Source organism: Hemibagrus wyckioides, linkage group LG04, assembly GCF_019097595.1.
Source record: "Hemibagrus wyckioides isolate EC202008001 linkage group LG04, SWU_Hwy_1.0, whole genome shotgun sequence".
Lineage (NCBI taxonomy): Eukaryota > Metazoa > Chordata > Actinopteri > Siluriformes > Bagridae > Hemibagrus > Hemibagrus wyckioides.
The window spans coordinates 28,276,321-28,293,068 of NC_080713.1; the positions used below are offsets into that span (position 1 = coordinate 28,276,321).

General features: G+C 40.4%; 1 protein-coding gene across 4 annotated transcripts in view; it reads right to left on the reverse strand.

Annotated features, from left to right (window-relative positions):
- The window catches only part of veph1 (ventricular zone expressed PH domain-containing 1), a 100,148-nt gene that overhangs the window by 28,997 nt on the left and 54,403 nt on the right, over window positions 1-16,748 (reverse strand). For all 4 annotated transcript variants that reach the window (XM_058387791.1, XM_058387790.1, XM_058387788.1 and 1 more), the window contains exons 10-12: window positions 15,121-15,260; window positions 13,540-13,674; window positions 4,772-4,889 (exon numbers count right to left, since the gene is read on the reverse strand). In XM_058387791.1, coding sequence (XP_058243774.1) covers window positions 4,772-4,889; window positions 13,540-13,674; window positions 15,121-15,260 — 393 coding nt within the window. The remainder of the gene's footprint in view (window positions 1-4,771; window positions 4,890-13,539; window positions 13,675-15,120; window positions 15,261-16,748) is intronic.

Here is a 16,748-nt window from a genome sequence, read left to right on the forward strand (position 1 = left end):
AACTACATCAGCATGGAGAAACCACATCATTGTGGTAAAACTACATAATTGTGGTAAAACTACATCAGCATGGAGAAACTACATCATTGTGGTAAAACTACATCAGCATGGAGAAACCACATCATTGTGGTAGAACTACATCAGCATGGAGAAACCACATCATTGTGGTAAAACTACATCATTGTGGTAAAACTACATCAGCATGGAGAAACTACATCATTGTGGTAAAACTACATCAGCATGGAGAAACTACATCATTGTGGTAAAACTACATCAGCATGGAGAAACTACATCATTGTGGTAAAACTACATCAGCATGGTAGAAACTACATCATTGTGGTAAAACTACATCAGCATGGAGAAACTACATCATTGTGGTAAAACTACATCATTGTGGTAAAACTACATCAGCATGGAGAAACTACATCATTGTGGTAAAACTACATCAGCATGGAGAAACTACATCATTGTGGTAAAACTACATCATTGTGGTAAAACTACATCAGCATGGAGAAACCACATCATTGTGGTAAAACTACATCAGCATGGAGAAACTACATCATTGTGGTAAAACTACATCATTGTGGTAAAACTACATCAGCATGGAGAAACCACATCATTGTGGTAAAACTACATCAGCATGGAGAAACTACATCATTGTGGAAAAACTACATCATTGTGGTAAAACTACATCAGCATGGAGAAACCACATCATTGTGGTAAAACTACATCAGCATGGAGAAACTACATCATTGTGGTAAAACTACATCATTGTGGTAAAACTACATCACCATGGAGAAACTACATCATTGTGGTAAAACTACATCAGCATGGAGAAACCACATCATTGTGGTAAAACTACATCAGCATGGAGAAACCACATCAGCATGGAGAAACTACATCATTGTTTTAAAACTACATCAGCATGGAGAAACCACATCAGCATGGAGAAACCACATCATTGTGGAAAAAACTACATCATTGTTTTAAAACTACATCAGCATGGAGAAACCACATCAGCATGGAGAAACCACATCATTGTGGAAAAAACTACATCAGCATGGAGAAACCACATCATTGTGGTAAAACTACATCATTGTTTTAAAACTACATCAGCATGGAGAAACCACATCATCATGGAGAAACCACATCATTGTGGAAAAAACTACATCAGCATGGAGAAACTACATCATTGTTTTAAAACTACATCAGCATGGAGAAACCACATCAGCATGGAGAAACCACATCATTGTGGAAAAAACTACATCAGCATGGAGAAACTACATCATTGTGGTAAAACTACATCATTGTGGTAAAACTACATCATTGTGGTAAAACTACATCAGCATGGAGAAACTACATCATTGTGGTAAAACTACATCATTGTGGTAAAACTACATCAGCATGGAGAAACCACATCATTGTGGTAAAACTACATCATTGTGGTAAAACTACATCAGCATGGAGAAACCACATCATCATGGAGAAACCACATCATTGTGGAAAAAACTACATCAGCATGGAGAAACTACATCATTGAGGTAAAACTACATCGGCATGGAGAAACCACATCATTGTGGAAAAAACTACATCAGCATGGAGAAACTACATCATTGTGGTAAAACTACATCGGCATGGAGAAACCACATCAGCATGGAGAAACTACATCATTGTGGAAAAAACTACATCAGCATGGAGAAACTACATCAGCATGGAGAAACCACATCATTGTGGTGAAACTACATCAGCATGGAGAAACTACATCAGCATGGAGAAACCACATCATTGTGGTAAAACTACATCAGCATGGAGAAACTACATCATTGTGGTAAAACTACATCAGCATGGAGAAACCACATCATTGTGGTAAAACTACATCAGCATGGAGAAACTACATCAGCATGGAGAAACCACATCATTGTGGTGAAACTACATCAGCATGGAGAAACTACATCAGCATGGAGAAACCACATCATTGTGGTAAAACTACATCAGCATGGAGAAACTACATCATTGTGGTAAAACTACATCAGCATGGAGAAACTACATCATTGAGGTAAAACTACATCAGCATGGAGAAACCACATCATCATGGAGAAACCACATCATTGTGGAAAAAACTACATCAGCATGGAGAAACTACATCATTGTGGTAAAACTACATCGGCATGGAGAAACCACATCAGCATGGAGAAACTACATCATTGTGGAAAAAACTACATCAGCATGGAGAAACTACATCAGCATGGAGAAACCACATCATTGTGGTAAAACTACATCAGCATGGAGAAACCACATCATTGTGGTAAAACTACATCAGCATGGAGAAACTACATCATTGTGGTAAAACTACATCGGCATGGAGAAACCACATCATTGTGGTGAAACCGCTCAATAACAACCCATGAGCTAGTTACATGGTGGAGTAAAACAAAACAACGAGGCAGAAGGTCAGGAGGTAAAACAAGAAGATCCTCCTGACCTCGAATCAATTTTTCCAGTTTAGACAGCCCAGAAGTTAGGTCATCAGTGGGAGCTGTGAGGAGATGGAGGTGATTGAGGTGATGAAGACATTCGGCTGCAGCCTGACGGAGGTGTACGTGTCATCTGTGTGTGTTTCCACCGTGTGGAACACTTTCCTAACGCTGATGCTGATTACTTCATGAAATGTAAAACCTCTTGTTAAGAACTTGGACTGGATGCATAAGCAAATCAGGAAAACAGTGCAACAAATCAGAAACACGGCTACAGAGAGACCGGACCGTGCCTGAGGGAAGTGTTCTCTTTTCGGAAATGTTCAAAGCGTCCAGTCGACTTCAGCCATGAGACAATCAGACGTGTTTCCTCCATGAAGATCCGTTTCAGACCTGCTCTGCTGCTGTGGATTAACATCTCTGAGCCTCAGAGGCACGAGGCAGCTAACGAAAGAACAGAGGGGCTTTCCTTGAGAAACATCTCACATCAGTCACATCAGCATGTGTTTGTGTGTGTGTGTGTTTTTGTGTGTGTGTGTGTGTTTGTGTGGAGAAGCTGCAGTGCAAAACAGGATGTAGCATCCTAAAGCTGTTCCAGTTCTTCTTCTTCTTCCTCCTCCTCCTCTTCTTCTTTTTTCATCATCATCTTCTTCTACTTGTTTTTCTTCCTATTCCTCCTCCTCTTCTTCCTATTCCTCCTCCTCCTCTTCTTCTTCCTCTTGATGTAATGATAGTTATTTTTGAATTCTTCAAATTCCATTATCACCTCCTTTCCCTTCTCCTCCTCCTCCTCTTGTTCTTTTTCCTCCTCTTCTTCTCCTTCCTCCTCCTCTTCCTCCTCTTGATGTAATGATAGTTCTTCTTGAATTCTTCAAATTCCTTCTTCACCTCCTTTCCCTTCTCCTCCTTCTTCTATTACTATTGGTTGTTCTCCTAACCCTTATTCCTCATCATTTCTTCTTCTCCTTCATCATCTTCATCCTCTCCTCCTCCTTCTACTAACTTCTTTTCTCTTCTTCAATTATTCTTTATTTAGATCCATCTTCTCCCTCTTCTTCTCCTCCTCCTCTTTCCCTCATCCATCATTATCATCATCATCATCATCTTTTTCTTCTTGCTCTTCTACTTATACTTCTTTAATTTATATTTTTCCTCATTCACATCCTTCTTCTTCTTCTCCTTCATCTTCTTCTCCTCCCCTCATCCATTATCATCATTGTCATCAGTTTTTTCTCTTTCCTTACCTCCCCCCCTTTTTTCCCTCTTCATTTTTTCTGTTTCCTCCTGCTCCTTGTATTCCTTCACCTCATCTCTTCTTCTTCTCCTCTTATATCTCATTCATCATCATCATTATCATCATCATCATCCCTTCCTTTTCTCCTTTCACTTTCTGCCCTTTCTCCTCTTCCTCTTTCTTCTTGTATCTCTTTATCAGGATCCCTGTACAGTACACTAGGGCATTTTCAGGAATCCCAGGAATTTAATCCCATAATTTAATTTCCTGTCTATCACACAGACCTGGTTGGAAGTGTGTTGTTTATGCTGTAATGAGACATAACCTCCAGCACAGGAGCAGTTATCAAGTCCATTAAATCTCTCAGGTGTTTCCAGCATTACGAAAACAGTCTTTTGTCTTTCCTCCTGCTCCATCCCTTTCCTTACTGTCCCTTTTCTTTTCTGCTGCACTTTTCCTTTTCATTTCCTGTGTTGAACAGCGGATCACTGGGATGATGAACGTCAGCATTGTTGAATATTTCAGCCATAAAATCCATCATCCATAACTCTGCTTAAATTACAGACCTGAGACTTATTTCCTGCTCCATCATGCTAGCTTCACAATTCATCCTTCATCACACACACACACACACACACACACAGGATGGACAAGCTTCTTGTAGGGAAATATCATGATGAGTTTATGGCAAAAAGAAACACTCCATGTTACTCTTAGCTCATTGAGATTGATTATTTTCAGTAATTTTTTGGAGACTCCTTAAATAAACATCTTAGAGAGAACTGCACTATATCAACAGTTTATTGTTCAATCAAAGCTTTTTATTCGTAATGTGGAGCATCCACTGTGGATGAGCGGTTACTATAGAAACGGCAGCGTATTAAGAAAGTAAGAGCATGAGTTTCAGTTTGGAGAAACAGATATATATAAAGCAGGCTTGGTCAGAGTGTGTTATAAATTTTAATTTAATTTCCATTTAAATTGTCTTGGCTTCAATCTGGCAACCTTTCGGACGCTAAAAGACATTTTACCGATCTGAAAATAAATTTGGAATGAAATTTACCAGTGGCTTTCTCTGGATTGTTGCACATGAAGCACAGCCAGGCTCCTTCCTCCTGGCTGTAGCCAAAGAGGTCAAAGAATCGAACCTCCTCCAGGTGGATCTGCAGACTGTCCAGGTCCTGCAACAGAGAAGGAGTGTGTGATTATGTGTGTGTATGTGTGTGTGTGTGTGTGTGTGTAGAGTATCAAGAAATGAGTCAAAAAGACAGAAATGACAGTGCTGTTTCATCTGTCAGATCAGATCACTTCTGCGTCTCTGCGTTAAACCATAAATAAAATCCAACTGGCTGAAGGTTTTAAAAGCCAGCAGTGACTTTTCATACCCATGAAGCATTAAGAGCTCGTAATAAATCACTTGCAATCATAATCGAAGAGTAATTTTTTTTTTTTATTAACAAACGTGTTTCAAATTTTCCCTGGACTGTAGATAATAAAAGTCCTGTCACAAAAATCAAATAAATTAAACACCACACAATATTTTAGACCTTTGGACGGTTTAAGGAAGCTCTGAGGGACGAAGGAAACCTGGAAACCCAAGCATCTTCAATTATCGGAGAAATTCCTGAGGCAATTTATATCCCCATATCGTTAACATTCCTCGGAAAGGTAATGAGGGAATCTTTCAGGAATTATGCAGAGTAATGGGAATGGGAGGATCCTTTTTCCTCAGATAACTATGCTTCATAACCAATTGAGAGCAGTTTATGGAATGAGTTGGGAATGATGACTTGAGTTCAACAGTCACTTCACACAGGGAAAGTTCCTCGTACTCAGAAGCTGTACACAGACAAGGTTAAGTCGATTTTCTGATGCATTTGGATTATTAACACTGTCACACTGGCAGGAAAGTCCACTTCCTGTTAACAGAGCGAAACCTCAGACAAGTCCAAGATCTGATTCTTCACTTCTTGTTCCTGTTTTGTTTTGATTTTTTCGTTTCTGTGAGTAAATTCTAAGCGTTTGTATATGTTCTACTTTGCCTGATCTTACGATTTGGTTTTCTGTATTAATTTACAGCAATGATTTTTAAAAATCTTCTGGCTGAAGAGTTTGGATGGAGTAATTCTCCAGTATCTCACTTTTTACACATGCTTCAGAGTTTTTCTTCTTCATAGAAGCATCTGAGACTGTCTTGACCACTGCCTCTAGGTAAAAAAAAAAAGGATTTAATAAATACAGACTTAAAAACTTATTTTTTTCGTTGCTGTCTAATGGAATATGCAAGAGACAGAGATTAGCATATTAAGCCCCGCCCATTTGGACAGTTCTCTGATATGTCTGATAAGTAAATTCAGTGTTTTATCTCAATGTTTATTTTTTATCTACATATCTTTCTTTTATTCACACTTTGCTGGACGTCTATGGCGTGTTTAAGGATTTAAAGTACTTCCAAACAAATCAAAGCCAAAATATAAGACTGTTATGTCACCCAGTTGAATTTTATTGGAAATGAAGGGAAAGTAAAAAAAAAAAAGTTTTTTGAGCATCTTTCCAACAACTTGAGCACAATTCACCCCAGAGAGAAGTTACGCCATTGTATTTCTTCTTTTCTCTGTGAACCTTTGATTCACGGTGAAATTTTTCCCAACTGGCCCGGACTCATTTATATTAACTAACAGCATAACAACTCGACAGCATAAATGCAGTAACTAGCAACTGGAACGAAAACTCCGGTCTCTTGAGTCATAGGAAAACGTTCATGATGATGATAAACTACCTCTCACCTTAAGGCCACGTCTCAGACACCTTCGGGCGTTCCATTTACGAGCTCGTACAACCGTATGAGCAATAGGCTCCGTCTTTCCGAGAAGGAGACGGCGCTACCCTGAACTGAAGCTAGCTCTCAGATCCCCAAACAATAGCATATTGTATATAAAAGGGCAAAACGGTGCCTGAGGAAAATCCTTTTTTTTTTTTGGAAAAATATGGGTGGCATTAAAACTAGCAGATGAGCGCGAATCGAGCTAAAGGGGGTTTAGCAAGCACAAAGTCCCACAAGTTTACACATGAAACAGTGTGTTTAGCCATGGAGTATTTCAACAGAGATCATAACATTTAATCTACTGTATTCCCAGTAGGATGTGACATCAGCGTCATGCTGAGTCTTCTACAAATGAATGACGGTACAAATCACGATCTGTGCATCATGATTAGCGTCATATTTACTTGTGAATTAAAGTAATTTAAGACAGATTAACTCGAAGACTTTCTACTTGACCAGGGGAGGTTTGTTGTCTTCACTTATGGCACGCTAAGTGACAGGGAATGGTAATTTGTCATTCTCTTTAGACCTCAAACACCCTCTTGCGAATGTATTGTACATTAGCAATGAGTGGAGAAAAGGGCACGACAGCTCAGACCTAAATAAGAACCATGTGTGGGAAAGCGAAAGGGTAAACGTGTGTGTCTCCAAGGAAGAGAAAAGCAAGCATCTTCTACAAATCTGCCACTGAGCTTGCTCATGAACGATCCTATTAACTCTAGTGGAGACTGGGAATTTACGACCTAGTTCATGTAAGCTAGTGGAGGTCAAAATAAACCTCAGTTGTCCAAGGTTAGCTCCCAGTCATTAATCAAAAATATATACGACTTTGTCTACAATTCTAATGCTGATGCCCAGGAACTGAATTTTGAGTTTTGGCTTCACAGTGATTCACGTAGAGTAAATATTACAACATAAAGGACAGTAAACACAACACAGAGCATCATCAAGCATTCTGTGGACACTCTGTATACACAGCATACAAGTCAACCTTCGAAATATTGACTCAAAAGACAGATGAAAGGGAAAAACCTGACACTTAGAAAGGTTGATTTTAAATGAATAGCTATCTAAGATGTACACAAGACCGCAGAGATGCCAGACGGAAGTAATTTGAGGGGTGGAGTAAGAACAAAGTAGATATAAGTAGGTGCCAGTCCATTAAAGACTTTCAAAACAAACAATAAAACCTCAAGCAAGATCCTGCATGGGACTGGTAGCTAGTGATGAGGAAAACAATGTGGGTTAATGTGGTTAAGCATTGTGTATGCACTGTAATTGAGACAAAGATGAATGGGTCTCAGCTGTGTATACAGTTACAATAATCAATGCAGGATGAGAGGAAGGCAGGGATGATTTTCTCTAGGCCGAACAAAACTTTCTTTGACATCATAGGGAATTTGCTTACTAAATGTGAAGCCTAAGAACAAAACACCAAGGTCTTTGGCATGGCATTTTATGTTTGGTGATTAATGGCCTAGGCTTTTCAAATGACTGTTTTACTTGCATGCTTCTTAACATTTCCAAGCTCTGAGACTCCAGAAATGACAATGGAAACCCATTGTTATACAACTGAAGAGTGGACCTGTTGAACTGTCTGCTTTCAGACGTGGGTTGGGACACAACCTTGTGAAATAGTGACTCAGCAAATCCCTGAGATGTCCACTAGAGTTGAATGTAAAATCCTTGGCCTTAAAGCAGAAGTCAAGTTCAGGATCTCAAGTCATAAAGTCTAGAGTTGAGTCCAGAGTTCCCAGCACTAGAGTCTGGGTCATGTCCAGAATCATAAACTCTAGAGTCTGAGGCAAGTTCTGCTTCCTACAGTGGGATTGAGATTCCAACCCACTAAGTCCGAACTGAGTCCAGAGTTCCAATATTTAAAGTTTGTGTTTAGTCTTAAGTTACAAGCCTTAATGTAATACTTGAGTCTAGGTTTCCAATCTTAGAACAAATTGGGCCCAGAGTCTCAAGACATAAAGTCTGCGATAAGTCCAAGAGCTCCATCTCCAAAACTCTGAATGGTGCCCAGAAACCCAAACCACAGAAGCCAAATCAAGCCCCGAATCTTAATAACTAAAGTCAGAGATAAATCCAACTGTTTCAATCCTTAAAGTCAGAATGGAGTCCAGAAACCCAAACCATAGAATCCCAATCCAGTCCCAGAATCCCATGTCCTGAAGTCAAAATTGAGTCCAGAGTCCCAAAGTCTATTTCAGCACCCCAGTGTCACAAGCCTTAAAGTCCAAGAGAAATCCAACCGATCCAATTCTTAAATCTGAGTGGAAATAACTGAAACAACTCAGAAATTGAAAAATAGAACGGTTGAACCCCCGACCTTCTGATCCATCACCCTGAGCTTTAAACACTGAGCCACCATTGAAATAAAAGTATCCAAAATCAAGTCCAGACTCTAGGCCCTAGAGTCCGGACTCCAGGCCCTAAAGACTGAGATAAAGTCTAAGTTCAGCATCCCAACCCCAAGAATCCAAATCTAGTCAAGTCCTAATCTTTATTAACACCTGAGTGAGTTTCATATCGCTGATGTGATGCCAAATTCAAGCACTGCAGTTTCGAGATCATGTATATCAAAGATTCCTGAAACAGATCCAACAAGGGATCAGATTTAGTTCTCAAATATGAGCAGGAAAGAGCCGTGATAATCAGCATGAGTAATTCAAAACATTAAACCATGTAAAGGCCTGGGGGAAACCAAACCCTGAAAAAACGTGTGATATTTTATCCTGAAAATTTCAGTGTGAATGAATTAAAGGTATATACATGACACTAAAGGCACTGAAATGCCAAGATTCAATCAGAACATATTTGGAGATCTACACCAGTAACCCCAGATTATTGTAGCAGCACACTGCTCTTTTTACTCTGGCCATATGTTAACAATAATATAGTCCTTCAACTGGATTTTCTAGAGTAAGAAGTGTTAGGCTAACACACATCAAGTTGCTAGGTTGAGACTACTAGCTATGACTACGGTATCCTGTTGAATCACGCTAATGAATCCTGATTATTTTTGTATATAAAATCATATGCTTAGCGTGGATGGGGGTGACCCTGAGTAAGCTGCCGAAACCATTATTTGTCACTAATACACATTACACCATGGTGGAAACTTTTTTTCTGCACATACCCCAGCTTGTTAGGAAGCTAAACTCAGAGCACAGAGGCTCTCTTGAGCAGAAAGGGCTAAGGGATTTGCTCAAGGGCTCAACATTTGCAGCTTGGTAGGCTTGAACCATCGACTTTCTGATCAGTCACCCAGAGCTTTAAACGCTGAGCCACCACTGCCCCACTGGAGATGCTTAGGATCCCCAAATACTCAGAAAAGGCAATGCTGACCAGGCAGCTTCTAAGTATGAATGCACGAACCTTCCCCCAGTGGAATCCCACTCCTCGCCTCTAGTCTCAAGTCAAGTTTATTTATATTTGCGTTTGTATCTTAACACATTATTTTCATTCTTATTGTATTTAGTTACAGTCCTACTGTTGCACTGCTGTTGAACTGTAACTAGCACTGACATGCCTTAAAGGCACAGGAAAACTAGACTGAAGTGTCTGAATTCTCATGGAGCACATGCATGCGGCGGTAGTGGGTGTTGTCTTATCACACTTGATGACTCCAAGTGACTCAGGATAGCAGATGGCAAACAGGAAACAGAGTCACCGTTGAGTCACTTCACCTTGTATCCACCACAGCACAGACACCTTCCTGAAATATTTCAGAGATACAGACTCACACAAAGATAAGGTCTGATAAGATGATGATGATGAGCATCAGACTCCACTCTTTTTCCCTAGCCAAACTATGAGCTGCACATTAGCATTAATTTTTTCTTAATATGTAAGAGGAAACATGTCAACACCGAAGTCTGCTTTAATCCCAAAACCCCAAAGCCTCGTTCTCTTGTTCTGAGTTTGAGAAAGAAGTCGTGGGATCCGGAGGCCTGCTCTCGTTTTACCCCTGCCTGGTATAATTTGTAAATGAAATCCAAAAGACTAATGGTCTCCTTCTATTCTTTTGGAAAAGTCGACCCATTTGTCCATTTGGGGAGTATCGTGTTTCTTTTGTACTCTTTCTCTTTTTACTCATACACATGCAACACATCTTATCACAGTAAACACACAGTGAACATCATAAAACAATAAAAGCCCCCACATGGCTCTGCTGTGTTTTTTTTATTTTTTATTTTAATTTACTGCCCATATCCCATGATCCGTCACTGCCAAGACGACACACTTCTAATGCCTTCAATATGGTACAAGGAGTAAATTCCTCCAGCGAAGACCTCCAGCGGCTTTTACTCCATGCGCTTTAATCAGAAAATATTTCTTCATATAAAGATGTATGGAGCCTTCATAGTTTTGCTGGAACTGTTTGTGCAAAGGTTCAACCCTCTTTCTCTCTCTCTCTCTCTCTCTCTCTCTCTCTCTCTCTCATGAAATGATACCATCTCCTAATGCTGTTTAACAACTACAAAGTGTTGGATTAGATCCAGAGGAACACCAGCAGAATCTCTGAGAAAGTATATGGAGTTCCAGCCCCTTATATCCCAAATATCCTGTGTTCAATCCGAGCAATGTCTGAGACAGTAGAGACAGATGACCATCCCTGCCCCAATGAATACCTTCAACAAGCATTTTTCAGACTGCATGTAGAGGTAAAGCTATCAGCTAGCTGCTTGAATAGCTTAAAGCATGTTAAGATACCATTTTGATGTTCGGTACTGAGAGCCTGTTGTGCTAAATATACCCGAGTGCCTTTAAGTGATGCTCAGGATAGTGTGTAATGGGTTAAGGGGCATTACTGATAGATAATTAACTATCTATGTAGTATTAACATTGAGTAAGAATTAGCATGACCTAGCAAGCTAGCGAAACCTTAGTAGCACCTGGAAATGCTGAACATTGTGATAATGGAGGTGGAGTTCACTTCCACATCATCTTCTCATCACTGCATACACTGCCTCCCGTTGTGTGTGTGTGTGTATGTGTGTGAGTGTGTTTTCAAGTCTGTTTTCTCTCATTAGCACCAAGTTTGTTGTTGCAGTGCGACAGCTATAAAACCCGGCATTTTCATTTTCTATATGCTCCTCTTCAACCATGTGCTTCTCATTTCCCAGTTCCTGAGCATCTGCTCATTATCTATTGAGGTAGCAAACTTCTTTCTGACCCTTCAGCATAAATCACAGGGTGGTGAGGTTCCTGTCCAGACAGTAGCTATTACAGAAATAAAAAGCGTCAACGGTCGGTGGAAGAAGAGCTTGAAGATGGAGCTTCACATGAGGTCAGAAACGTGCGTCATGTTTGGATGGACAGTCGACTTAAAGCAGAGTGAAAACATCATTAATTGGCATGAGAATCGGAAAGGCTCAGGTCATGATAGTGTCTCAGGATCTCAGGATACTTATCCGATTAAGTGAAGAGCCTGACGGGTTTTTTTGAGGTTATCAGCAACACATGGTTTGAAACAGAGAGCAGAGCTCCGGTGATAAGACAGACTCGCTGTGGTGTTTATTAGCAGCTCAGTGAGCGCTGAAGCCAGGTTTACGGTGAACGGCGGCCTTTAAGAGAAAGACCGACAATAAATCACAGCTCCGAGACGAGGCCAGGGCGAAGTTCGGGTAACACTAAGACCTTATTTCTTTTTAAAAATAAAAAAGTTTATGAGTAAGACTGGGAGGGGGTGATGGAACTAGAACTTGGCCATGTGCTCTGTAGGGTTTCAACAACAAAACTTATCATATTTTTGAACTTTGTGAAAAAGCCCAAAGGTTTTATGTTAGCTTTAGATTTAGATGTGTATACTTTAGTACTTATGGAGTTTAACAGAAAAGCACTTAAAGACGTGCACGTGTTCCATATGGCTGGCGCATTCTCAAGATGTGTACAGTAAATCATGCTCGTGGAAGACGAACTGCTCTTAGAGTTTTACGATAAGGGGGAAACGGGGAAAGCGACAGGACAGATGAGAAGGCAAAGTAACAGCTGGGTTTCCCTTCCAGACCTAATTATTTCCCCTTCCATGACGTCCAGTTCAGAGAAACATGTTTGCGAGTGGTGGATGGTCATGCTTACGCAACGCTTTGAGATAAGATATGACCACAAGCTGTCATTAAATAGAACCAAACTGCTGTGCTGCTTTCCTCATTCTGTAACAGTAATAAATCCTGCAGTGGGGGAATCCTGCAGTGTGCTCAGCAATGGGCGTTGTGACATTATTTTAGATTTCAAAATTTCTAAACTTCTGGAACACTCAAACCCTTTTTTATAGTTTTTTAGTTTGCTTGACAGATATTTGTGCCACATGACAGATAAAATCTGATAAAGTGCCCTATAGGGTCCACCATAAAGTGTCCTTTAGGAAGACAGATAAAATCTGATAAAGTGCCCTATAGGGTCCACCATAAAGTGTCCTTTAGGAAGGCACATATAATAGAGGTGATAAAGTGCCCTCTAGGGAGCACCTAATGATTTACGGTGTCAGTCATAGGGTGCACTATAGAGTGCCCTCTTGGGTGTCCCATTTGAAGTGCCCTCTAGGGTGCCTGTACAACAGAGAATGTGCAACTGTCCTTCAAATGGAAAACACTGATGAAGTGCCCACTAGGGTGCCCCTAAATATGCAAAAACCTTATACATACATATATATATATATGTAATAGCCTCTAAAGTGCCCTTCCTGCACAGAAACTAAGATACTGTGCCCTATAGGTTTTTCTGCATGTGAGAGAATGCGATGAAATGCCCTCTAGGTGCTCCAATATAAAAGACAAGACAAAATCCCTGATAACAAATTTAATGCCCCCCCAGGTGCTTCTGTTTTTTCTTCCAACCTTTTATTTTACTTTATCTTTTCACCCTGTCCCCTCAGGCTGCCTGTATCCGTCCCTTTCTGAAGGTCAAGTGAGTCTGAAGTGAGGATGTGAGAAATGAAGTGAGGAAATGAAAGAAAGACAGAGATATAGATATAGGTCATATTTCTTCTGTCTCACCTTCTTCTGTGGTACAGCAGTTTGAGTCATGGCCAGCTCGAAGCTGTGAGCTCCTTTAAGCTGCGTTTTCTCCCAAAGTCTCCTGAGCTGCTGTACACACACATCCTCAGAGCCCAGAACTTCATCAGTCTTGCTCTATAGCAACACACACACACAAACAGACACACTCAATCCCATACAGCCAGAAAGTCTTTGGTGATACGATTGTCTAGAATAAACTAGAGAAACCTTAATATGTACGGAATAAAACTTTCTGTTACAGGAAAATAATTAACAATAAGATGATGTGATGAAGCAGACTGACTGTCACAACCCTGAAGTGGAACAGTATCTGATAACATCACATCCCAAAGTGTTTACGACAGCAATTCACCAACGAAAACAACTCTTCATTTACTAGAGTCACACATCATACTTTTTATCTGTTTACAGTTGCATAATTAGAAACATTCGTTCCATCACTCTCCTTCTCCTTTTTTTCTGTTGAAGCTACATGGCTTGTCTGTCATGTGACCGAGAAACACATCACGAAAACTCTGGGTAAAGGAATCAGGGTGTCTATTTTCAGCTTTATTTTGTTTTATTTGTGTTTTTATGTTTAAGTTGTGTAAAATTGTAGGGTTCCCCTACAGTGTGCCCTGTAGCTCTTCATATATGTGAGAAAATGAGATGAAGTGCCCTCTAGGATGCTTGAATATATACCAACACATGATCATGTAGCCTCTAAATTGCCCTTTCAGTGGTAAAAACTAGGCACAGTGCCTTATAGAGTCTCTTGCACACAAGAAATCTTGATGAAGTAGGTGCCTCAACATAACAGAACAAACTTCAGTAATAGCGAATGGTTAATAAGTTAATGCCATTCAGATGTCTGGGATTGAGATGTGTGCTTTTATAGATAAACTGTGCCCTATAGGATCTTTTATATGTAGGAGAATTGAAGGTGCACCTACATATGTCAAAGCATGATCACATAGCCTCTACTGTACATAAAAACATGATCATGTAGCCTCTAAGATGTCCTTTCAGTGGGGAAAACTAAACATAATGTCTTATAGGCTGTCCTACATTAAAAAGTGCCCTCTAGGTGATCCAAGATAAAAGAAGCTAGTCCCTTAATAGTGAATTGTTAACAAGAAGTTAATGCGCTTCAGGTGGCTGTGATCAGGATTTGTGCTTTTATAGCTAAACTGTGCCCTATAGGCTCTTCTACATGTGATAGAATAAGTGCCCTCTAGGGTGCACCTATGTACGTCAAAGCATGATCACGTAGCCTCTAAGATGCCCTTCCAGTGTAGAAAAAACAAAGTGGCTCCCCATGCAAGAAAATATAATAAAGTGCCCTAAAGGTGCTCGGTCAAAAAATAAGAAGGTTCCTTAATAGTGAACAGTTGATGACAAGTTAATGCCCTCCAGGTGCTCGAGTTCGAGCTGAACTGTGTTAAACTTTGAAACTCTAATGCTAACACACTCATGAGGGAAGTGATTTGTGCACCCCAGGGGCGTCCAATGCAATTATTTTCATGGAACATTTAAAGAAACATCATGATGGCTTCATAGATATCAGTCATACACACTGACCTGCAGAGCGAGCAGCATGATGCGGATCCAAAGGTGGGGCTGACCGCTACACAGCGACAAGCTGGATTTCCCGTACAGGCAGTAATGACCTTTCATTGGACACGAGAACGACAGCTTAGCAACACAGCCTTGCTGGGTATCTGCAACACACGCACACACACACACACACATACACACACACACACCTTACATCATTTTTCCCTGTTACTGATGTCATATCCCTGAAGCAGAGGAGTGAGCTGGCGATTTAGCAGCTTAGAACCACACTGATAGCGCTGAGATCACTTCATCACTAAAATCCTCTCCAGGGATCACATGACCTCGCTATTAACCAATCGTGCTTGCTGGGATGTCTGTACAAACTCTAAAAGTTTGAGCAGAACCGAGGTGTCAGTATCGATGTATGGTGTGTGTACAGTGTTTGTGTGTGCGTATAAGTGTGGTTGTGTGTTCAGGGCTTTCTTCACGCTCTGATCTGGTCCTCCACATCCATCTCACTCACATATAAATAAGTGAAATACATCTTCCTTCGAATCTTTACTGCAGGTTTCTGACATGTTGCTTGGACACAAGCTGTAAAAAAGCCAGTTTTATGGGGATTTCAAAGGAAAGTAGTCCTGCTGTTTGGGGTAAAAGAGGTTCATATGATGGGAGGACATTTTTAGAGTTACTGTAAACGTCCCTCTCTAACCTGGAACTCATGTAAATATTTATCCGAAGCCTCTAATGCACTCTAGGAGTGTTGTAATGGGCCTGATTTTTGGATAACAATGCATATGTATGTATATGTGTTACATAGTGTATATAATACTCTGTATATCAGATTCGCTTTTCCCACAAAGCTTAAATTCTTCTTTCCCAGAAAAATCACAGATTTATATCTCTGACTGTTACAAAGCCCTAACACTGGAGACTCCTTTCATTAATGTCCAGATAAAAATGATTACACATCTCTTTAGATCAGTTCACGCAGAGCATCCTCTGTACACATCCCTGTGGCTCAAGTGGTTAAGGCTCTAGGTTGTTGATGGGAGGATCGGGGTTCAAGCTCCACTGTTGGGCAACTGAGCAAGGCCCTTAACCCGCCCTGCTCCAGTGGGTGCTGTATCATAGCTGCCCCTGTGCTCTGACCCCAACTTCCTCAGCTAGGATATGCGAAGGAAAGAATTCCACTGTGCTGTAATGTATGTGTGGTGATAATAAAGGCTTCATTCCCTCAGTTCACACACTTCAATACTATTAAGAAATGTAGAATGTCATTTTGTATAAATGACATAAATTTGACCAAATAAGATAATGCAGACTTAATAAAAGCAGGAGTATATTCAACACTTCCTGATTTGACGGGATACTACTGAGTATGCAAAAGAAAAAAAAAGCTTCCTTTGCATGAAAAAGGAGATGAGAATAACTTCAGGTGACGTCAGAATGGCGATGAAGCCGTGATCTCTGCCTGCTACAACACACCGAAATGCGAAATTACCTTCGCTTTCAACATATTCTGATGAATATGAGTCAACCCTGTGCGTCCTGCTATCTCACACACACACACACACACACACATTACCTTACTATAGCTCTGAAGGGTCGGTGTTAGGTTTCAGTCTGTGATTATACTTGAACAGGAA